Source organism: Esox lucius, chromosome 5 (genome assembly GCF_011004845.1).
Source record: "Esox lucius isolate fEsoLuc1 chromosome 5, fEsoLuc1.pri, whole genome shotgun sequence".
NCBI lineage: Eukaryota > Metazoa > Chordata > Actinopteri > Esociformes > Esocidae > Esox > Esox lucius.
In genome coordinates this window covers 6,637,553-6,662,835 of record NC_047573.1, presented here as the reverse complement: position 1 = coordinate 6,662,835, position 25,283 = coordinate 6,637,553, and the positions used below count along the sequence as shown (strand labels likewise).

General features: G+C 45.3%; 1 protein-coding gene across 8 annotated transcripts in view; it reads right to left on the bottom strand.

Annotated features, from left to right (window-relative positions):
• LOC105008930 (collagen alpha-1(XIX) chain) overlaps positions 1–25,283 on the bottom strand; it is a 156,305-nt gene that overhangs the window by 66,224 nt on the left and 64,798 nt on the right. For all 8 annotated transcript variants that reach the window (XR_004575728.1, XM_029119675.2, XM_029119676.2 and 5 more), the window contains one exon: positions 12,308–12,352. Coding sequence is in view for 7 of the 8 variants with exons in the window: in XM_029119675.2 (XP_028975508.2) it covers positions 12,308–12,352 (45 nt within the window). In the remaining variant the exon portion in view is untranslated. The remainder of the gene's footprint in view (positions 1–12,307; positions 12,353–25,283) is intronic.

Below are 25,283 nucleotides of genomic sequence, written 5' to 3'. Positions count from 1 at the left end.
GTGGGCGTTGAAGTCCCCCAGTAGAACAATAGAGTCCCCAGTCGGAGCACTTTCCAGCACCCCTCCCAGAGACTCCAAGAAGGTCGGGTACTCTGCACTGCCGTTCGGCCCGTAGGCACAAACAACAGTGAGAGACCTATCCCCGACCCGTAGGCGCAGGGAAACGACCCTCTCGTTCACCGGGGTAAACTCCAACACATGGCGGCAGAGCTGGGGAGCTATAAGCAAACCCACACCAGCCCGCCGCCTCTCACCATGGGCAACTCCAGAGTGGTGAAGAGTCCATCCTCTCTCAAGGAGTGTGGTTCTAGAACCCAAGCTGTGCGTAGAGGTGATCCCGACTACCTCTAATCGGAACCTCTCAACCTCACGCACTAACTCAGGCTCCTTCCCCGCCAGCGAGGTGACATTCCACGTCCCTAGAGCTAGTTTCCGTGTCCAGAGATCGGGTTGTCTAGGCCCCTGCCTTCGACTGCCGCCCGATCCTCTTCGCACCGGCCCCTTATGGTCCCTCCTGTGGGTGGTGAGCCCACGGGAGGGCGGCCCCACGTCGTCCGTTCGGGCTGAGCCCGGCCGGGCCCCATGGGGGAAGGCCCGGCCACCAGGCGCTCGCATACGAGCCCCAACCCCGGGCCTGGCTCCAGGGTGGGGCCCCGGCTGCGCCATACCGGGCGACGTCACGGTACACATAATTTTAATCATCATTAAGGGGTTTTTGAACCGCTCTTAGTCTGACCCGTCGCCTAAGACCTGTTTGCCTTGGGAGACCCTACCAGGGGCATATAGCCCCAGACAACATAGCTCCTAGGGTCACTCGGGTACTCAAACCCCTCCACCACGTTAAGGTGGAACAGTGCAATTCTCTCAGTTAAGTCATTGTAACAAACAAGCATTGTCCAAGAACAAGCAATTTGAGACACGTGTTTCCAAATGACTCTTTGAAGTGCTAAAGATAATCTGTTACAGTGTATTTTCCTGTTTTCACACTGTTGTCTGAATAGTGTTGATGCCTTAACATATTATAATCATGGTGTGTGATGTGTGATACAGTATCATAAGAGAAAGCTCTAACAATTTAGCAAATCCACCTGGTCAGGTGCTGGACAGGCCTGATGACGTTCCTAGTTAGATTGAAACAATTTGTGGGGATAGTAATTGAACATCATTCCATGTCTCGTTGCACTCTAGCAACTCCTTGTGGTGGCTTTGGCACCTACAAGTTCAATGGAGGTAGACACCAGAGGGTATGAAGCAAAGCCTTAATAACAAATAAGGATATTAGGAAATTAATAGAAAAATTGGGCAAAAGTTAAAATAATTATTTCCCTTTACCATAACCTTTACACCAAAACCCAATCCCAAGCCCAAATCAATATCTAACCTTAAATCCTAAAACTATAGCTAAACTGATTCCATAATGCCTAACCGTAACCCTAAATTCTAACCATGAATCTTAATATAAAGTAACCCTACCCTCAACCCCAGTCCTCATTCTCAGTTACATACATGCATTTGCAATATTATTACTATTCTATTTGAGCCATTAAATCAAATGCAGAATATAAAATGGACATCATATTATATTTAAAAGTCACCTGGCAACACTGACCTCTGGAGCAGTAACTCTATAGCCACACCCTTGAGTAATGCAGTCCTGTCATCTGAAGGCCAAAAGCTGTCAGCCTGTGAGCATGACCCAGACTTGAGAATACCAGAACCACAGGTTTTCACAGTGGGGAGGAGAAGTCCAGCAGCTTTAAGATCAGGTTTTTTCTCTGAGCAGACTACATCACTATCATCTACCTTCCTCTGGCCGTCTCCCACCTCTTGAGTCATGACCTGAACTTGTTCATTATCCAACCATGCAGCGTTCAAACTCTCAGCCTCCGCTGCCTGACCTGTCATGACAGACGTAATTCATGTTTCTTCTTTCACCCCTTTGAATAACATTAGAAGATCAATAAAAAAAAGCAACTTCCCCTTACACAACAATGCTTGCGAATGTGCGTTGCAGCTGAGACTGCTCTTCTCAGCTCGGTGGCTTTGAGACCGACGATATGTCACGTCCAGAAATGTACAGGTCCTTGTACCGACCAATTACAACATGGGCAACAGACTCCATTAACTGGATCCTGTAGAACTAATGGTTTGTAGGACACCAGAGCTGCTGCATTCCGTCGGTACTACCCGTAAACTCCCATTCACTCACCAACAGCAGAAATCTGATCCACAGAGTAGAATGAAATGGTCACCACCGTCCACCATAAGCTTCCATTCCGGACAGATTAGTTATACCCACACACACACACACACAAACCTAACCCCAATGTCCAACCCTGAGTCTGACCTTAAACCCAACTTCTAATACCCAACCCTAACCCTAATTTTTAACCTTAAAACCAGCTTCCGGTGCTGACCAGTAATCCTACCGTACAGTAATTAGAACCCTAACCCAAACTTTAACACAGACATAATATCTTCCTAACCCAGACTATTTTGGACTATGCTGACTAGTTTTGCTGTACTTGTGAGGATTGATCGAAAAACAAGGGCGCGCACACACACACACACACTTCTATTAAGCTTTCTCGTTTTTAATTACAGCCCAATTGGGATCTCATTGTTCTCCCTACTGTAATAAAACCTGGACTTGCTATTTAAATGTCAGGTGCATCTGTCTCTGCCTACTTCTACAGTGTGTGTGTGTGTGTGTATGTGTGTATGTGTGTATGTGTGTGTGTGGGCATGTGTGTGTGGGCGTGTGGCTGTCGTCACCATTCCCATCTGCTACTACTACAGGTCTTCTCGCAGAAAGTGTCCAGTCCACAGTCCAAATGGCCTCCTATTCCCTTAGTAGTGCTTTATTTCAGACCAGTGCCCATTTAGCCACAGTTAAAGCAAGTGTCCTAATTTAAGAAACAGGCTATTTTTTGGGATGTGGACGGACAGTAGATTTATTATACAATTACTGTCATTTAGGATGAGAAAATGGAAAACAACAATCTAATTGGACCTAATTAAAGAAGGGAAACTTTAATGACGCATTGTCTGGATTTCTCCTCTTCCAGACCAACGAGTTCAAGAGTCAGTTAAGGTAAGTACCCTCTCTTTGTATATTTAGTTCTCTCATTATCTCCTGTCTTTCTCTTTCATTCTCCTTTTCTTACATTATTTCTCTCTCACTCTTTCTTACCTCAGTATATCTGACTCTTTCTCTATCTTATTCCCTTTCACACTTTATCACACACATTTTCCATGTTGATCCTCTATAGAATGTTGAGAATTTGTTAAAAATAAAACTGCCTATCTACTTCCATGTATGCACTCTGATGTGTTCCATTCTGTGTCCCAACACCTCACACTCCCTCCTGTCCTCATATTACTGTCCTCACATTCTTTTCTTTACAGTCCAGTCCTCACATTTCCATCCTCACAGTCCAGATGTCACATTCCTGTCCTCACAATCCAGTCCTCCCATTTCTGTCCTCAAAGGCCAGTCCTCCCATTCCGGTCCTCACAGTCCAGTCTTCACTTTCCAGTCCTTACATTCCTGTCCTCACAGTTCAGTCCTCACTTTCCAGTCCTTACATTCCTGTCCTCACAGTTCAGTCCTTAAGGTATGTTTTAAGGTCCGCCAGATGACTGCTAAACCCCCAGCCTTCGAGTCCCTCAGAGCTGAGGTGGTGTCAAAGATTCACCCTAGTCGAGTTCAACATTACCAGCAATAACACACACCCCCTCCCCCAAAGAACCAGGAGGAGAACCAGGAGGAACAGCAGAGGATGACATCCTGGCAGAGGAAAGCCAGAGGATGACATCCTGGCACAGGAAAGCCAGAGGATGACATCCTGGCACAGGAAAGCCGGAGGATGACATCCACTCAGACCACAGGGCCAATATAGTGATCAAAGCATCCGCTCATTGCGACTCTCTCTGTCTTACTCCATATCTCTGTTCCGCGGTCTCCATTGTTCTGTTTTTCTCACTCCATGTCTCACATGGGTCGTAGTGAGCTCCAGCACCGGGGGCTTCATGGAAATGATTGCAGGCCTTTTGCTGAAGCACTGTAGGTAATGGCCATCTGTCTGTTTGGAGCAGGAAGCACTGAGTCACACTGTGAGCCAAACGGCAGGAGGTACAGGAGACAGGGAGGCAGAGGTGTATGTGTGTGTGTGTGTGTGTGTGTCTGTCTCTCTGCCTGTCTGTTTGTCTATGTGTGTGTTTAAGTGTGCTTGTGTTTCTCTGTGTGTGTTTTTGTGTTTATGTGTGTGTGTGTTTCTGTGTGAATGTGTTTTTGTCTGTGTGAACGTGTGAACGTTCGTGTGTTTCTGAGTGTCTATGTTTCGGTGTGTGTGTGTGTGTGCAAATGCATAGCATTGAGAGAGCCATTTAATATGCGCAACACATAGGCCTGGCCGGTTATTGGTTGAGCCCTTCACTGGTTGAGCCCGTCACTGGTAGTGCCCATCACTGGTAGTGCCCATCACTGGTAGAGCCCGTCACTGGTTGAGCCCGTCACTGGATACGATATCCCTCAAGACATTCCTTCCTCTGCCCACAGTGACTGACTGATGTGAGTGGAGGGCTGGATAAGGAGCAGGCCCCCTGCTGGGACACACATGGCCCTCTGTCCTCTAACAGGGTTTCCCAGACATCTTCCAGGGACTCCCCGGGGCGTCACATATTTTAGTTGTAATTGTGAACTTGCAATCTCAACTCAAATAGCGAATAAAGATATATACTAATTGAATCAGGTGTTAAAGCAAAACATTTAAGGGGGGGTGGTTGAGTCATTGTGTAGTGTAGTGGTCGTTGTGTTGTGTAGGGGTCATTGTGTAGAGTGGATGTCAATTTGTAGTGTAGTGTTCATTGTGTAATGTAAGGGTCATTGTGTAGTGCAGAGGTCAGTGTGTAGTGTAGAGGTCATTTTGTAGTGCAGAGGTAATTGTGTAGTGCAGAGGTCATTGTGTAGTGCAGAGGTCATTGTGTAGTGCAGAGGTCAGTGTGTAGTGCAGAGGTCAGTGTGTAGTGCAGAGGTCAGTGTGTAGTGTAGAGGTCACTGTGTAGAGTGGGGTCATTTTGTAGTGTGAGGTCATTGTATAGTGTAGAGGTAACTGTGTAGTGTAGAGTTCATTGTGTAGTGTAGAGGTCATTTTTCTAGTCGCTATGTAGCAGTAACTTAAACATGTTAAACAGTGTGTTTTGAATGAGCACTGTAGTGAGAACTTGTTGATTGCACCAACACTGTGAAAACACATTAGGATTCAGAACCAGCACTGCTCTGATTTATATGGCATGTTCATTTGTTTGGTGATAAATACAAGGATTATGTGACTGATTTAATTAATGTCTATTACTTTCAAACAGACACACACACACACACACAAAAAAACACTCATGTGGGCATGCACACACACACACACACACACACTCATGTGGGCGCGCACACACACACACACACACACAAACACACACTCATGTGGGCATGCACACACACACACACACAAACACACACTCATGTGGGCGCGCACACACAGAAACACTCTTAGTGTGTAACCTGCAGGCACACAGCTCCCTCAGTGGACTCACAGGAGCCCTGGGATAATAAACACAACAGACACAACAGACAAGTATTATAATAATCACAGAAAGTCTGACTTGATGGTGGTAAAATTAGTACAAAATAAGAGGGCTGGGATATATTGCCAATACACCTCGGCTAAGAGCTGTTCTTAGGCATGACACACCGCAGAGTGCCTAGATACAGCACTTAGCCATGGTATGTCGGCAACGCATCACAAACCCCTGAGATCTAGCTATAACGTTAAGACATAAGGCTATACTTAAGATGCAATGCTAAACTCGTCCCATGTTTTTTCGTCTGAATATCTGCGGTGATGCTTGTGGCGACCTCAAATGACTGACTCTCAGATTAACAGCTGTCCAAAGCCAAAGGGACACTCGTTCACGTGATGTGCATTACGCATTCTAAGGGGAAAAATGGAATTTGAGTTCCAGTGAACAGAAGTAACAGTGGCTTTTCTAGAACAGTCAATCTGTACTTCACACACACGTGCACACACGTGCACACACAGTGTTTGTGTCCTTGAAAAAGGTTAAGGTTACCGCCGCCTCTCTTAGTCAACGTCCTCCCAGTGGGATACAGAATAAAATAAAGCCTCTAGTGGGTGTGTGTGTGTGTGTGTGTGTGTGTGTGTGTGCATGTGTTTACTGCAGACCCCAAGACCCACCCCTGCCAGACAGGTGAATCATAAAGGCCACTTCCTGAGGACAGAAAGACAAAGGCACAGCCAGCCAGTCAGATACATGACATGGGTATTATAAGGACACTGACATTTGCAAATGTCACACTCGCACCTCGGCGTCCTCCTCTTTCTCCTCCTCTTTGTGTCCCGTAACGTTAAGTCCAAAATAGCACTCTTTAGTGCCCTGCTTTTGACAAGGGCCCCTGTCCAGAGTAGTGTGGCAAAAAGGTAACAGCCTGCCATTTGTGCAGCTGCTGTGAGTTATTTTGGCGGCGGGCGGCGCAGAGACGTGTGGGAGAAGCTTAACGGTCAGTAGCTAAAGAGGTGCTGAAGATAATTGAACCTATTGAGCATGGCCTTGATGCCGGTGGTTGATGAGCACTAACCGCTCTTATTTCTCATTATCAGAAGTTTAATCAGAGTGGCAGTGCGTGAATATAATTGAACGGGCAAAAGTAACACAGAATAGTTCACATATAAACAAACTCCAGTTGGTCCCAACGAAATTAAGATGATGCAGAAGAAAGCAATTGAGCACATTTTTCGTTATTTTAAAAGGAAGAAACAAAGAGATTGTTTGATAGGTTAAGACAGCACTAGATAAATCAGATACTGTAGAAAGGTGTTTTTCTTCTGTACCATACTTAATGGACTCAATACTTTCCACATACACTCACCTAAAGGATTATTAGGAACATCTGTTCAATTTCTCATTAATGAAATCATCTAATCAACCAATCACATGGCAGTTGCTTCAATGCATTTATGGGTGTGGTCCTGGTCAAGACAATCTCCTGAACTCCAAACTGAATGTCAGAATGGGAAAGAAAGGTGATTTAAGCAATTTTGAGCGTGGCATGGTTGTTGGTGCCAGATGGGCCGGTCTGAGTATTTCACAATCTGCTCAGTTACTGGGATTTTCACGCACAACCATTTCTAGGGTTTACAAAGAATGGTGTGAAAAGGGAAAAACATCCAGTATGCGGCAGTCCTGTGGGCGAAAATGCCTTGTTGATGCTAGAGGTCAGAGGAGAATGGGCCGACTGATTCAAGCTGATAGAAGAGCAACTTTGACTGAAATAACCAGCAAAGCATTTGTGAAGCCACAACACGCACAACCTTGAGGCGGATGGACTACAACAGCAGAAGACCCCACTGGGTACCACTCATCTCCACTACAAATAGGAAAAAGAGGCTACGATTTGCATGAGCTCACCAGAATTGGACAGTTGAAGAATGGAAGAATGTTGCCTGGTCTGATGAGTCTCAATTTCTGTTGAGACATTCAGATGGTAGAGTCAGAATTTGGCGTAAACAGAATGAGAACATGGATCCATCATGCCTTGTTACCACTGTGCAGGCTGGTGGTGGTGGTGTAATGGTGTGGGGGATGTTTTCTTGGCACACTTTAGGCCCCTTAGTGCCAATTGGGCATTGTTTAAATGCCACAGCCTACCTGAGCATTGTTTCTGACCATGTCCATCCCTTTATGACCACCATGTACCCATCCTCTGATGGCTAATTCCAGCAGGATAATGTACCATGTCACAAAGCTCGAATCATTTCAAATTGGTTTCTTGAACATAACAATGAGTACACTGTACTGAAATGGCCCCCACAGTCACCAGATCTCAACCCAATAGAGCATCTTTGGGATGTGGTGGAACGGGAGCTTCGTGCCCTGGATGTGCATCCCACAAATCTGCATCAACTGCAAGAAGCTATCCTATCAATATGGGCCAACATTTCTAAAGAATGCTTTCAGCACCTTGTTGAATCAATGCCACGTAGAATTAAGGCAGTTCTGAAGGCGAAAGGGGGTCAAAAACAGTATTAGTATGGTGTTCCTAATAATCCTTTAGCTGAGTGTACATCACCCATTGTATATTACCCCAAATTCTACCCACTTTTAGTTGTAGCCAATTATACTATAGTCACATCCTTGTCTAACTTCGGCCATTACCAGTGGGCTTGAGAGTGTTGAGGACTGAGTGGTGCTTTCTCTGAGACTGGGTGAAGCAGAAGTTTGTCGCACCGGCGCTGTAAGGTCAAGCCCACTCAACTAACAACCTCAGTCAGCACGTAGGCACCAAACCCACTTGAGCGAGTCACTGGAGAGCCAATAGAAACATGTGAAAAGAAAAGACAACATTCCAGGGGCTGTACTTCCTGATTCACATGCCTGCAGACAAAGGGCCTAATTGCCATAATGACCTACTACCCATTTACAGACAGAGCTTCAGAGCCACCTCCACCTCATCAGCATGATATAATATTTCATGATTGTTTATTTGCACATAAACGTGTTCTTATGACACTACCATATGTGAATGGGTAATGGGGGAGGAAAGCAAGGCTTTTAAATAGAAAGGTGTGTGCGTATGTTTGTGTATTCGCGTGTAGACGTCTGTCGGAATGTATGTGGGCGGTTGACGTTACACGGCCTTTCTGTGGTTCCCGAGAGTCAAACACAAATAAATACAATTTTAATTTGACCCAAGAGTTTTTTTTACGGCATTATGTTCAGAACGTGCTGCTTTATGTGAACATACTGAACTTTCATGCAATTCGTCACTCGCTTTTTCAAAAAAAATAATCCCAAGTATGTTTCACAAAGTGTAAACGTGAATAAAACTAAGGGAAAAAAATGTACACTCCTCAATAAAGTACAGAATGATAACACAGATGTCCATTTGTGAGTCTGATATAGTCATTGACGAGTTACTATGTGAGTGGTCTCTTGACATTTCTTCAATAAATCAAATATTTTTGGCACTCGCACTTCAGTACCCTTTGCCAGTGTCTTTTACTGTGACGCTCTGGACATAGAAATGCCAAAGAGAAATGACTTTTGTTTGTCATTGTTACTTTTATATATTTCTATATTACCATGTTGCAGTGAGTATGCTGCTAAGATGCTAGCGCATAACCACAAGGCCAAAATGTGTGCTGACAGGTGAAGTGAATAACATTAATAATCTCGTTATCATGGCACCTGTCAGTAGGAGGGATAAATAAGGGAACAAGTGAACATTTTGTCCTCAAAGTTGATGTGTTAGAAGCAGGAAAAATGGGCAAGCATAAGGATCTGAGCGACTTTGACAAGGGCCAAATTGTGATGGCTAGACGACTGGGTCAGTGCGTCTCACAAACTGCAGCCCTTGTGGGGTGTTCCCAGTCTGCAGTGGTCAGTACCTATCAAAAGTGGTCCAAGCAAGGAAAAGCGGTGAACCGGTGACAAGGTCTTGGGCGGCCAAGGCTCATTGATGCAGGTGGGGAGTGAAGGCTGGCCGGTGAGGACCGATCCAACAGACGAGCTACTGTAGCTCAAACTGCTGAAAAAGTTAATGCTGGTACTGATAGAAAGGTGTCAGAAAACACAGTGCATCACAGTTTGTTGCGTATGGGGCTGCGTAGTCAGGGTGCCCATGTTGACCCCTGTCCACTACCGAAAGCGCCTACAATGGCCACGTGAGCATCAGAACTGGACCACGGGGCAATGGAAGAAGGTGATCTGGTCTGATGAATCACGTTTTCTTATACATCACGTGGATGGCCAGGTGCGTGTGCGTCGCTTAACTGGAGAACACATGACACCAGGATGCACTATGGGAAGAAGGAATGCCGGCGGAGGCAGTGTGATGCTTTGGGCAGTGTTCTGCTGGGAAACCTTGGGTCCTGCCATTCATGTTGATGTTACTTTGACACGTACCACCTACCTGAGCAATGTTGCAGCCCATGTGCACTCTTTCATGGCAACGGTATTCCCTGATGGCATTGGCCTCTTTCAGCAGGATAATGCACCCTGCCCCAAAGCAAAAATGGTTCAGGAATGATTTGAGGAACACAACAACAAGTTCAAGGTGTTGAATTGGCCTCCCAATCAAGCATCTGTGGGATGTGCTGGACAATCAGGTCCGATCCATGGAGGCCCCACCTTGCAACTAACATCTTGGTGCCAGATACCACAGCAAACCTTCAGAGGTCTAGTGGAGTCCATGCCTTGACAGGTCAGGGCTGTTTTGGCAACAAAAAGGGGACCTACACAATATTAGGCAGGTCATAATGTTATGGCTGATCGGGTTATATCATATTGTGTGACAGTTTTTGCTTTCATATGATCCATTCTTCACACCATATGATACAAACTGTATTTTCCTAAATACAGAATAATTATTAATTTGAGCTAACAATTTATTATTGTATTTTATAACTAATAGCTACAGTAAGCCTAATGTATGTTTTATCCTTTTAAACACTTGTTTGCCAATCACCACATGAAAACAATTACTCAGCTGGCTTGAATGCCTTGCTAATCTGAGTGTTAGTAATTTCCTTTTAGCTGACCTCTCACTGTCAAAGTAGCCAATTATTTTACTTTGAGGAAAACTGTACCTACACATTTTGTCATACTTACTCATACAAACTTAACCTTACTCATATGACTGATTTACTTAGGGGTAGTAAGTAGTGAGTAATCAATGCTTATCAGTAGTTAATATTCAACTGACTTAACTGTAAACATTTACTTTTGATACTATTCTTTATTAGCGTGTTCCCCACTAGAAATATGGTTCTTTTTATATTATCTTACTCTATTTTTTATAATTATGATGTTGTTTTGATGTTTTCATTTGAGCATTTGTTTTTATGCTATTGTATTTTTATATTTTTTCTTTTTCTTTGTAAAGCATATTGAATTGCTTCTATGTATGAATTGTGCTATATAAATAAACCTGCTTACTTGCTTCTTCACTAGTCCTTTGTCCGATAACCAAGGGCTGTACAATGTTTAGTGGCACAGTGTTTCACAGTTTTTGTTTTTGTTTGAATGTTAAATTCATATAATAGCCAAACTGTAGTGTGGTGTGGTTCATCCTGTGGTGTGACATTGTATCATATGGTGACATTCAGAACTGTGACCAAAAATGAAAGCTTTGTTAGTGAAAAAGCCTAAAGATCGCAACGAAACACATGTAAAATAGTGTCAGCAAGAGACGCAAACATTTTGTGTTTTTGACAAACAGGGTTTGTCGAAATTAATCTAAAATATATTGAAAGATTGAGAACAGATGTCTGACTTTGTGTGATGATTAAGAAAAATTATGTAATACATTTTCAAAAGGAAATGCCGAATCTCAAGGTTGATATGATAAAGAATTATGATAAAGTGAGTTTTAAAAGAAAAGTACAATCCATTTTCATTTTATATACAATAACTTTCATGTCACACCATATGACAATTTTAGGCACTAACACAACAAATTAATGAATAAATGCAAGATTCCAATACAAAATCATAAGGACCACATACATTTTTGAAAGTCAAAGAGTCAGTATAACACAAATCAATCATTTTCATGCCTAATATTTGCAGTAAAAAAAAAAGATGATAATGTCAACCACCCATGTACATGTTTGTGCCTTATTGCACACGAGTCAAATGCGTTTGTCCTTTTATTAAACAAAGAAGCCCAGCTTATTTTGAAAGTCAGCCTCTGCTCTACTTTGGCAGTGACAGGTCAGGTTCATTTTCTCTGTATTTAGGCCCGGAGACGAAGTAGCATCGATAGTATTGAATAACCTGATAGTCCTTAATGCCTCAGAGAGAGGAGTCTCAATTAAGACCTCTTATGGATGAATGAGACCTCAGTAAGGTTGAACCTTGGTCAGCTAAAAGTAGGTGAAGAGTAGAAGAGTCTACATAAGACATGGATGACATTTTTGTTTCATGACAGTAAATGTGTATTATATAATGACAGGCATGGGCAATATGTATTATAATGACAGGCATGTTCTATATGTATTATAATGACAGGCATGTGCTATTTGTACTACATTTATAGGCCTGTACTATACGTATTCTCTTTTGGATGACAACACATGATAGTGATAAAGAGAATATTTATGGAATGGATGAATAAATCAACAAAGGTAGTAGGTAGGAAGGAAAGAGAGAATGGTGTAAATAAAGACACAAGGAAGAAAAGAAGGTAGCACGGAGGGAAGGAATAGAATAAAGCAATGTTTGCTGTACTTACAGGCAAGCCTCTGGGTCCAGGTTCCCCTGTCTTCCCTCTACGACCCTATAAAGAGAGAGAGAGAGACAGAGAGAGGAGTGAGAAAAAAGAAGGAAACAGAGCTGTCAGATGGAGAAAATGAATGGCAAGTTAACACAAATGTCACATGGGCCTTGGTCTACATTCACACTGCCACTGAGAGACACTGTCTGAGGCAGAGGAAGAGAGGAGGAGGAGTCAAGGAAAGACAACAAGTTCCACCAGTGATGGCAGGGCCGACACACACTGCTACAGACCGCCAACGTTATGCTAGGGGGCTAGACCGACATACACTGCTACAGACCGCCAACATTAGGCTAGGGGGCTAGACCGACATACACTGCTACAGACCGCCAACGTTATGCTAGGGGGCTAGACCGACATACACTGCTACAGACCGCCAACATTATGCTAGGGAGCTAGACCGACACACACTGCTACAGACCGCCAACGTTATGCTAGGGGGCTAGACCGACACACACTGCTACAGACCGCCAACGTTAGGCTAGGGGGCTAGACCAACACACACACAGTTACAGACCACCAATGTTATGCTAGGAGGCTAGACCGACATACACTGCTACAGACCGCCAACATTAGGCTAGGGGGCTAGACCGACATACACTGCTACAGACCGCCAACATTATACTAGGGGGCTAGACTGACATACACTGCTACAAACCGCCAACATTATGCTAGGGAGCTAGACCGACACACACTGCTACAGAGCGCCAACGTTAGGCTAGGGGGCTAGACTGACACACACTGCTACAGAGCGCCAACATTATGCTAGGGAGCTAGACCGACACACACTGCTACAGAGCGCCAACGTTAGGCTAGGGGGCTAGACCGACACACACTGCTACAGAGCGCCAACGTTAGGCTAGGGGGCTAGACTAACACACACAGTTACAGACCACCAACTTTACGCTAGGGGGCTAGACGACACACACTGCTACAGACTGCCAACCTTAGGCTAGGGGGCTAGACCGACACACAGTGCTACATACCGCCAACATTATGCTAGGGGGCTAGACCGACACACACTGCTACATACCGCCAACGTTAGGCTAGGGGGCTAGACAGTCAGCTGGAACCATATCAGACCTGGTCAAAAGAACTGCACAATGTAGGGACAGAGTTGCCGTTTGTGCCTCAACTAGTCTGCCTGTCTCTGTCTGTGTGTTGGGGCACTAAATTAGCTTTAAATTAATGGGGGGAAAGTCTGCAATGAAAACAGCTTAATTGCTGTCTCTCTGTGGGGTACACTGGTATTTGTTGCCCCTCTGCTTGATGAGTGTCCCTTCCCAGCTGTGTCCCTGGCTACATCAATCAGAACAGGCTCGGGTGACACATCAAGCCCCGACCCAAAGCATGCTGGGTGGTCCTCCACTGTGCCAAGATGAGCTCACAGTGTGGGACTAATCGTGGAAATGTAATTGAGTTATGACGGGTTTTCAGAATGGTTTCATCTTAAATGTGTGGGTTACTTTCATGTGTCGTGCCTTCCGCCATGCCCTCGCCCGTGCCTTTCATTTCAGTTAGTGGAAGGAGTCCTCAATATAAACTCACAGAGTAGACGAAACATTTTAAATAAAATCGTATTGCCGATCTTGCACCAACAACCAACAACACTGCAAACTAAGCATTAGACTTAAGGTACAGGTCATTGCTACAAAAGAACCTGACACTAGTGTAAAATGCAATTTCTGGCTTAGGTTTAGGTAAACATTTGCCCTGTGTTTACTGTTAGGGTAAGGCATTAAACAGAACCTAACTGTGAGTGTTTCAATATACCGGGAGTCTTGCAAACTGTTAAGATAAAATATAATCTCAGTTAGATGGAAATACCCAAGCAAACACCAACAGACAGTACACGAACATAGTCAACAACATCTACCCTGACATGATTATCCCCTCTAAGGTCTCTGTCCAAGTCTCGAATGCTGCCAATTCTTTGTCAAGATAGCTACACGACTGATGCATATGATACCTGTTGTATTCATACAAAGCAACCTTTAAGATGTGTGCTGCATGGCTGTTTCCTCTCCCAGAGGCCAACTCCGTATCCTAAACTGTGACCGGGTCCCTACGTAGCGCTCGGCTTTGTCAGCATTAGCGAACCCCATTGTATAAGGCAGCAGTTTTCCATTCGGGACGGAGAAGGGGGCCTGTGGTCTGGGGTTCTGTTGGAGAGGATCGGATCAGAGCACTGATGAAAAGACAGTCAGACAGGGAATCATCACAGAGAACCAAGTCACCCCCAAACTTGCTCTTCCACTGACACTCACATCTAGACTTTGATTAGCTCTCTCTATGTGTGTGTGTGTGTGTGTGTGTGCGTGTATTCATCTGACACATCTACATGGACTTTGATTAGCTTGTTGTTTGATTCAGCCTGTACATTCTGCCTGCAAAAACAAACAGCAAAGAACAAGGAGCTATCCCTCTGAGCCATGTTGCTTTTAATCATCACGCAGTGTGTGTGTGTGTGTGTGTGTGTGTGTGTGGGTCGTTCTACGTAGCCACAACCTCCCTGGATTGATTGTCACTGTCTTTGTGTGCTAATAAAGCTCAGAGGCTTTTGTATGAAAGTTCTGCTCTGCTCTGTGTCTGACATTAGTTTGTATAGGACCAAAAAGGGTTTTTATAGGACCAAGAAGGTTATGCAATGGTGCCAAATAACCCCGAGCTGACACTGTGTTTGTGTGTGTGTGTAGAGAGAGAAAGGTAAACAAATGTTGAGACTTCTTGGTGTACTTGTAAAGCTGTGTATTTGAAAGGTGCCCACTCCACCACAGCATGTACTCTTGCCACAGTCACCGTGTCTCATGAAACTGTGGCCAAACGCGCCCTATTCCTTACGTAACACACTAGATTTATCAGGCAACTACCCAGTGTAGTGCACTGTAAAGGGAGTAGTCTGGCATTTAGGACTAATTCAATGTAGTCCCTCTGCTGGTGTTCCAGGGCTTTCAACTCATTCAGCTAACGCAGCAGCGAGGGTCTGGAAGAAGCCACTCACTTTTCAGCTGCACTTAGTTATATCCAGACTCCATTACAGGGTCCCACACTTAGCTACATCCAGACTCCATTACAGGGTCCCACACTTAGCTACATCCAGACTCCATTACAGGGTCCCACACTTAGCTACATCCAGACTCCATTACTAGGTCCCACACTTAGCTACATCCAGACTCCATTACAGGGTCCCACACTTAGCTATATCCAGACTCCATTACTAGGTCCCACACTTAGCTACATCCAGACTCCATTACTAGGTCCCACACTTAGCTACATCCAGACTCCATTACAGGGTCCCACACTTAGCTACATCCAGACTCCATTACAGGGTCCCACACTTAGCTATATCCAGACTCCATTACTAGGTCCCACACTTGGCTACATCCAGACTCCATTACAGGGTCCCACACTTAGCTACATCCAGACTCCATTACTAAGTCCCACACTTAGCTACATCCAGACTCCATTACTAGGTCCCACACTTAGTTATATCCAGACTCCATTACTAGGTCCCACACTTTGCTATATCCAGACTCCATTACTAGGTCCCACACTTAGTTATATCCAGACTCCATTACTAGGTCCCACACTTAGCTATACCCAGACTTCATTACTGGGTCCCACACTTAGCTACATCCAGACTCCATTACTAGGTCCCACACTTAGTTATATCCAGACTCCATTACTGGGTCCCACACTTTGCTATATCCAGACTCCATTACTAGGTCCCACACTTAGTTATATCCAGACTCCATTACTAGGTCCCACACTTAGCTATACCCAGACTTCATTACTGGGTCCCACACTTAGCTACATCCAGACTCCATTACTAGGTCCCACACTTAGTTATATCCAGACTCCATTACTGGGTCCCACACTTTGCTATATCCAGACTCCATTACTAGGTCCCACACTTAGCTATACCCAGACTTCATTACTGGGTCCCACACTTAGCTATATCCAGACACCATTACAGGATCCCACACTTAGCCCCCAATATGGCTGAGGTAATGCTTGAGTGTCTGGAATGGCGTTACGATGACAGGCCTCAGATATATTTTGACTGCTGCTTTGGAAGCCCGGAACCTTCTTGGGTCCCCGCACCCCCACCTCCCCACCCCGGTTGAATCACCGTGGTAATCTGTTGCTATGCAACAGTGAGTGTCCTGTACATTTCGTCAACATCCTTTAGTCTGATTACTGTTTAAGCTCTTTAGCGTGTGTAGCCCTCCTTCGGGTCTCGGGCACGCTGGGGGAGGCGGAGGAAGGGCGGATGCGGAGGGGCAGGTAGGGTGGAGACAGGCGGGGAGGGGAGCGCATGCAGGAGGAGGTCCCGTGGAGGACAACGTATGTGACACTATTAGGTGTCAGTAACCTGCCGACTCGGCACGGCACACCGCGGTGTACGTTATAGTACTGGCACCATACTGTGCGCCGCGATGAGAGGGCCCGAATGACACCCTACCACCTTCATACGGACCCACACAAGGCCTACGGCAGGGCTTAGGTCAGTGGGAAGTGCATTACAGGTCCTAGAGACTAGGGAATAGAGACCCATTTGGGACCAATTTGGGGCCAGTGATTAAACGAGACTCCGATGGGATTTAATCAGCTCTGCAGCCTCCCCTGGATCGGGGTGTAATATGAAGCCCTGGGATGGGGCTCGGCCCAAACGATGAGCGACTGAGAGGAGGGAAATTAAAATAATAGTGTTCATAATAATAAATTGTTGTATTGTAACATCATGCTTTGGCAATATGTTTGGAAATGTCATGCCAATTAAACAAATTGACCTCGAACTTGAAGACAGAGAGAGAAAGAGAGAGAGAGAGAGAGAAAGAGAGAGAGAAAGAGAGAGAGAGAGAGAAAGAGAGAGAGAGAAAGAGAGAGAGAGAAAAAGAGAGAGAGTGAGATGGCCATAGAGAAAAGAGAGCGCTGGCCATAGAGAAGGGGGGATTCGTGCTTCTCTGGCCTCTCTTGATAGTCAGTTGACAGAGACTCAGTGGAGGGTGAGACACACCTTCAGCATGCCTCTGGTAATCCTCATATCCTCATCCCAAATGTCAACAGTTTCCCTGTCTGGCGGAACGCGTCTGATTGGACCCCGGTGTCCAGAAAGAGATAGGGATCGTGGTATGAAGTGCTATAGGGCCTGCCGGTGTGTCTGAGTGTCTATGGAATCAGATACATCCTAATGGGAGTATCATATCAGTCCTCTCTTCTGGCTTATCCTCTGTCACTCTGACCCCTCATGGTTTGTGTGTGTGTGTTGACGTTGTGTGTGTGTGTGTGCGCGTGTGTGTGTTTGTGTGTCATTGGGGTGTGGGTGTCTTATCGTCTTTGACCTCCGACCCCACTTGGCAGGCCAGTCAGGAAGTGCTGGATTACGGGAGGCTTTTCTAAACACTCTATCTGTACAGCATGACTGTAATACACCCCCTGCATGTACAAACACACACACACACACACATTTGCATGTTGAGCCAGTACCTATAGACCATGTACTACATATATTGAGGTATACTTGTTGAATCCGACTAACACAACGACATCACAAGGACCCTGTTCTGGCCCACTTTCTGCAATTCTTCCCAGTCCGGTACACCATCTGCAGTGATACAGTACTTCCCGGTCCGGTTCACCTTCTGCAGTGCTGCAGTTCTTCCTAGTCCAATACACCTTCTGCAGTGCTGCAATACTTCCTGGTCTGGTTCACCTTCTGCAGTGCTGCAGTTCTTCCTAGTCCAATACACCTTCTGCAGTGCTGCAATACTTCCTGGTCTGGTTCACCTTCTGCAGTGCTGCAGTTCTTCCTAGTCCAATACACCTTCTGCAGTGCTGCAATACTTCCTGGTCTGGTTCACCTTCTGCAGTGCTGCAGTTCTTCCTAGTCCAATACACCTTCTGCAGTGCTGCAGTACTTCCCGGTCTGTTGTCGACCGATAAACAGTAAACACAGCTGTGTGCAGATGGCTGGAAACAAACAAACCAGTCAGCTCCTGATTCATTGGATCAGGCAGTTGTCTGAAAGGCTCAGGTGGTCTTAATGCGCCCCCCCCCCACCCTCCTGAGGGGACATTCACATGTTACCTGAGACACACACACACACATCTCCTGAGGGCCGAGGCATCAGCTCATGCAGAAAGAGTGAGAGTTTCAGGAGTCCTCCAGGCAGGAAAAAGGTCATCTCTCATACAAGAAATCTGTGTTAATTGACGGACTGACTGATTCAGGCAAACTGATTCTCTGGCTGATGCAGACTGACTGACTGACTCCCAGGCTGATTGAATGCACTGATTTAGACATGCCTGAACAATTCCCTGGCTGAGTTAAACAGACTGCCTGAGTCATTTTAGAGTCACTTAAACAGAGTAATTTAGACTGACCCATCCACCCATTTATCCATCAACAGACCCCCTTCCATCCATCCACACACTTATCCACCAACAGACCCCCTTCCACCCATCCACCCATTTATCCACCAACAGACCCCCTTCCACCCATCCACCCATTTATCCACCAACAGACCCCCTTCCACCCATCCACCCATTTATCATACCAACAGACCCCCTTCCACCCATCCACCCATTTATCATACCAACAGACCCCCTTCCATCCACCCACACATTTATCCACCAACAGACCCCCTTCCATACATCCACCCATTTATCCACCAACAGACCCCCTTCCATACATCCACCCATTTATCCACCAACAGACCCCCTTCCATCCATACAGACCCCCTTCCATCCATCCACCCATTTATCCACCAACAGACCCCCTTCCATCCATCCACCCATTTATCCACCAACAGACCCCCTTCCATCCATACAGACCCCCTTCCATCCATCCACCCATCCACCCACCAAAAGACCCCCTTTGCCCCATCTATCCATCAACGTACACCCCATTGCCCAGACACCAGACACTCCAACTATGTATTCATTAATACACCAACCCAATCATCCATCCATCCACCGACATACCCATCCGTCAATCCCACCCAAACCCTCCATCCATCCTTGCTTTCATCCATCCACCCACCCAAATGTATTTACCTATTAGGGGTCAGTCTGAATGAGACATCAATGCACTCATTCCTGACCTATTCAGTCCATCCAGGAGACATGGAACTAACCTTTCTTATCAGAACCACTCATTATTCCCAGACACCACCAATTACCCTGACAAGACTACCAGGCAGCCAGCAGAACTAACCATAATGTATTCCTTAATTAAGATTAATTTCTGAAATGTCATAGTTCCCTCCTGCAGATGTTTTCTGTTTTCTCATTTGTCACTCAGAAACGTTGTTACCCCTACAGACTGTGAGACAATGTCACCCAGTGGTTTTTCGGGGACAGTGTGTGGAGGAGAAAATGAACTTGAAGGCACCTCCCCAGGAAATTCAGGGAAACACATTGTTTACTCAATCAAACAAAATTACCCAAAACTTTTAATTACTACTATCATCGAGTGTGTTTCAGCAGACATTATATACACAGGGGATGTGAAATATCTTATTGGAAACAAAATAAGGAAGAGGTTTCAAACATTTGAAATGTATATTTGCATATTGTCTGGGTGTTCATATGGGAGGTGTATAGAGAAATGGTAAGTGCATTGGGACGGAAACAGAAAGGTCGATGGATTGAATCCCAGAGATAGGCATGGTGAAAAATATGTCTATTTGGCCTTGAACAAGACACTTCACCTTGGATAACAGTACTTGCTAAATTACTGAAATATAAGAGGAGCCCTAGCAAACTGGAATGATTTACTCACATCCCTCTCTGTGACATACTACAGATGCTATTTTACTCCTGTCTTCTTTGGGCGGCCATATTAAAACACCACACTACCATACCTGGTTTCAGATTCATTTTGAAATCTGTCCAAAAGTTTGCTCCAGTTTTCCTACAGGTGGAGGGTTTTGAGGGATCTTCTATTAGTTGCAATTGGCCTGGCAATCTCAAATCAGTGAGATGATGATATCAAACATTGCCACTGGCTTTTCCACACTGGCACTGGCTCAAACAACACCAGTCGTCCTTGGGATTTGGCATCTCCAAAAGATAGGTCCCTTCACATTCTGAGAAGCATCAATACAATACGATTAGTTTCCGTTGTTTTTGGAGAATTGAAAGGGGACGGTTGAGTGTTTGTGCATGTTTCTGTGTGTGTGTGTGTGTGTGTGTTACTGAGGGGTTAATATGGGAGTGTTCGAGGGCAGGGGGGGAATGGTAAATTCGACAGCTGACTGGCAGCGACTCAAAACACAGCCTAGTATTTTCCCTCCCCACCATTCTGAGCAACTAGCACACAATGGCTGCAAAATGGCACCCTATTCCCATACAGTGCTCTACATTGGACCAAGGCTCACCAAGCTTCACGCAGGGTAAGGGTGCCGTTTGGAACGCATGCGATGTGGAGCTCTTGAACTTCCAGCGAGAGGAACATTGAAGGAGATGGGTTGATGCGTTGACACCAAGGCTGACTTGAAAACACAGCAGATCAGATGGCCAAAGATTACAGCTATCTGCAATCTTTGGTCTCTTTCTCTCCCGGAGCTTTTGATTAAGCCCTTTCCCTCTTTGTCTGTGTCTACAGAAACCACACACACACACACACACACAAACACACTCACATACACACACACACTCACATACACACACACACACACACAGGCATCTTTTTAATGACAAAACTGAGCAATGGTTCACTATTTCACCACTAGATGGCAAACTGGCTTCATTGATGAGGGAACTGTGGCCAAGCTGGCAAAGCAGGAGGTAGAACTGAGGCAACACGAGTCAACTACAAAGCTGTAAGCCCTGTGAGTGGGTGGGGGGGGGTAGATGTCCTTAGAGCATGAATGAAGCTATGATGTGTGTTGGATGACATCCCTAATTAGTGCAGTCGGGCAATTAACTATTGAAACACGTGAAGAAGATTCTTGAGGAGCGGTTGGTTGTGGTGTGTGAGTGCATGCGAGTGGGGGATGTAAAGGAGATCGGAGACAGACGGGGGAGGGAAGAAGGGAGAGAGAAAGAGAGAGAGGGGGGAGGGGCAAAGAGAATGAGTGGGGGTGAGGGAAAGGGGGGGGGGCAACGGAGAGGAGAATGTGAGAGAGAGAAAAGAGGAGAGCGAAGTTGGGAGGCAAAGATAGAGGGAGAAGAGAGGGAAATAGAAACGAACAAAATGAGAAAGACATGCGGAGACAGAGAGAACATGAGAAACGAAGTGACAGAGGGCGAACGACAGACACTGAGAAACCAAGTGGGAGAGAGAAAGGGAGAGAGCGAGAGAGAGACTGAAAGTGAGTGAAATAGACAGCCAGAATGAAAAGGACAGATAGAGTGAACAATCAAGGTGCTTTAACGATCTCTTAGCGCATCTCTCTTCCTCTGTTTAAGGGAAGTGATACAGGTGTTAAAACACTCTCAGTAAGGGCACACAACACACAACACACAACACACAACACACGCGCAGCACAGAGACACACACACGACACTGACCGCACACACACTTGCCGACACACCAACGCTTGTTTTACTGAACTCGTGAGGACTTTTTTGGGATCGCCATTGATTTCCAAGAAAATCATATTTTTCGAAAACCAAACCATAACCCCGAAAACGATATCATGACCCTAACACTAAACTTAAACCCAAGCCTAAAAGGCAATTCAAGTAAAGAAGGACTGATAGAATGTCCTCATCAGTCTTGATTTGCCATAGGTTAACATACTGTTGAGGACACAACCCTCACACACACACACACACACATGCACACACACAACTAATATGGAAGAAAAAAACTAAACAGTAGCTAGCATGAGCAATATGAACTCAACACCGGAATACTAACTTAAGACTTGAAAGTAACCAGCAGCGTTATTTTCTTTTAAACGTATTTTAGTCTCACTTAGTTTGAGTTATCATTATACTAAGGACCGGTTTCACACAGATGAAACCAAGTTTATGATGAAAAAAATCTAGTTCAATAGAAAACTCAGTAGAGCTTCTGTTTTTAGTCCGAGAACAGGATTAATCTTTGTCTGCGAATCCGGCCCTAAAACTCTGGACAACAACCCTAATGTAGTTGGAGAACTTGTCGATTCTGCACACGATGGATGTTAAGAGGTGGCCTAAATGTGCATTATTACATAGAGAAATAATACATTTTTGTCATTTCATTTTTTCTATGAAATAATGCACATTGTCATTTAAGTGTATAATTTCTGTCATTGCTTTTAGTTTATGAAATAACTCAGGGTCAGGCCACTTCTTACTTCCATCATGTCCATCGGACTGCCTTGTCATCCTCCAGGTTCTCTTCAAAGGCTTATTCTTGAACCATGTTCTTCTGAGTTTAATTCATTAATTCAGCACAATGTTTTCTACAGGCTTCCTCAAGGTTCAATTAAGAGCCAACGTTAAAAAAAAAAGCATTCCAAGAAAAAACACAAAAAACACCCGTAACGTTTAAGCAACGCTCTCAGCATCAACAGAATGTTTGCTTGTTGTCTGCTCAGGTGTTTTGCTTGCTTTTGTCATACCCGTAAGGAGGACAATCTGCCAAATCAGCAGTACAAACCCGAATTAGCTCAAGGTTAATATGCGTACATCTTTTCCATGATGGCACGCCATTCTGTTGACTTGGTACACCCACAACAATGCAACACAAAGTGCTGCTGGACAGGGCCAGCGAAACGCCACAAGGTGGCCGGGATCTCACTCAGAACTCCCAAAAGGTGGTAGTTAGTCAGTTTAACCATTAGACTGAAAAGACATTTCCAAAGTCTGACCATTTCCGTCTGGGTTTAAAAAGTGTCAGGCCAAGTGCATGAATCACTGGAGTGCAATCGAAATCCTCTCTGATACTCTACAGTGCACTTCAGATTGGCTCTTCCCAGCACTGCAGTCACATCGCCACTCACTACATCTCTGGTGATGGATTTAAAGAGCTCATTGACTTTAACAACCCTTAAGGAGAGAGGATGTGAGAGGAGAAGAGGAAAGCGGTCGCTGATGACATTAGACGCATTTGCATATTTTTTGGTGGTGTAGAGAATGGGATAAAGAATCGACATTGAACTCCCAGGTTTAATATCCATCAGATCAGAGCACACACACACACACACATTTGTTTTCGTTTTACCTTCTATCCTTCTGGGGGAAACCAGAAATCCTTGTTTCTTCACCATAGCCGTAAACCTATCAAAAACGTTCTGACCCTAACCATTCCCCGAATCACAACATTGATCCAACCCGAACCTTAACCTGGATGACCATCCGAAAAAACCTGTGGGCACAGACTTGCAAGACACGCACACACACACACTGCGTCAACAATGATCTCGTGACAGCGTCCCTCAGTTGTTTGGTGTTGTGCTTGGGCCGGACTGGGGTTATCAGCTGATTCCTAGCGGCTTGGTTCCAGACGTGTGACATCAGGGGAATGATTGCCGTGACAACAGCTGTGTGGGCCAACTGTACAGCAACGACACATGGTAGGAGCATTTCACATCTGAGTCATTCAGCTCACATCCAGAGCAATGCACCCAAGGGGGAATCGAACACACAGCCACAGCATTGGAAGCGGCATGCGTCACCGAGCTCTACAGGCCTGAGCTCAGACTAGAACCGTTCAAGCTGATGCTGTTCCAAGTCCAATTACGGAATAAAATGCCCAGTTGATTTCACAGACTCGATGTCAAAGGCCTTGACATGGTGCCCAATGACAACGGGGGTACGGATCAGTTCCAGTCAATGCAGAGAGTGCATTTAAGAATGAGGAAGACATGGAATGTGAAGTGGGTGAATCAACTGGAATGTGAATTGGGTGAATCAACTGGAATGTGAATTGGGTGAATCAACTGGAATTTCAATTGAGCTGACCCGACTGCTGACCAGGACCCACGGATCCAACAGGCCGGGTCCACGTCTATATTACTTTCCATATTACAGTTCAGACCAGTACCAGTTTGGACCAGTACCAGTTTCGGACCAGTACCAGCACCATGTGGTTCATCTGCTGTAATGACATGGCACAGAGAGCTGATCCATGGCTGTCACATCATATCAAGCAGTTGGTAGAGGGACACACACACACACACACACACAGACACGCACACACAGAAACCCAAGCACACACACACACACACACACACAGAGCATGCCTCCAAGATGGGGCTGGCTCCGCCTCCCCCTTCTCCCAGTCCCTGACACGTCCTCCTCATCTCCACCAGTGTCTCTCCTCTTTCCCTCTCCCTATCTCACTCCTTGACTCTCCCAGTATCAGACTTCTCCTCCTCTTGCCCTGTCACTCTCTATTTCCTCCTTCTCTGTCTCTACCTCCTCCTCTCTCTCCTTGTTTCTTCCTCCTTGCTGTCTATCCACAATGAGTTGCTCTAATCAGGCTCAGTTCAATGTACTGTATACACCAACCACTCCTCCTATGCACAGACACACACACACACACGCACTCACACACTCACACACACACACACACTCACACACACACACTCACACACACACACTCACGCACTCACACACACACACACACACACACACACACACCTTATTGTGAAGATGGGCTGAACTGGACTTCAAAACAGAGAGAAACATGAAAAATTATAACCAAAAATATGTACTAAGTAGCGACATAAATCAATGTCCAGACACTCGGAGCGTGTTATTTAGTTAGTAGTGACTATCATTATGACTCCCCATCAACACATATTGCTGGAGGCCTCCTTGACCTTCGCTGAGGATATATCTGAAGGACTGGAGACAGACATTCAATAGTCTAGCTTCACCTGTCAAAAGGTCCGAAATATTATTATCATTATTTTTCATTTCTCATTTCTTGTTTTGACCTGTTTAGCAGACAGAGAGGCCCGGTTCTCATTTACAGCAATGACCTGGGA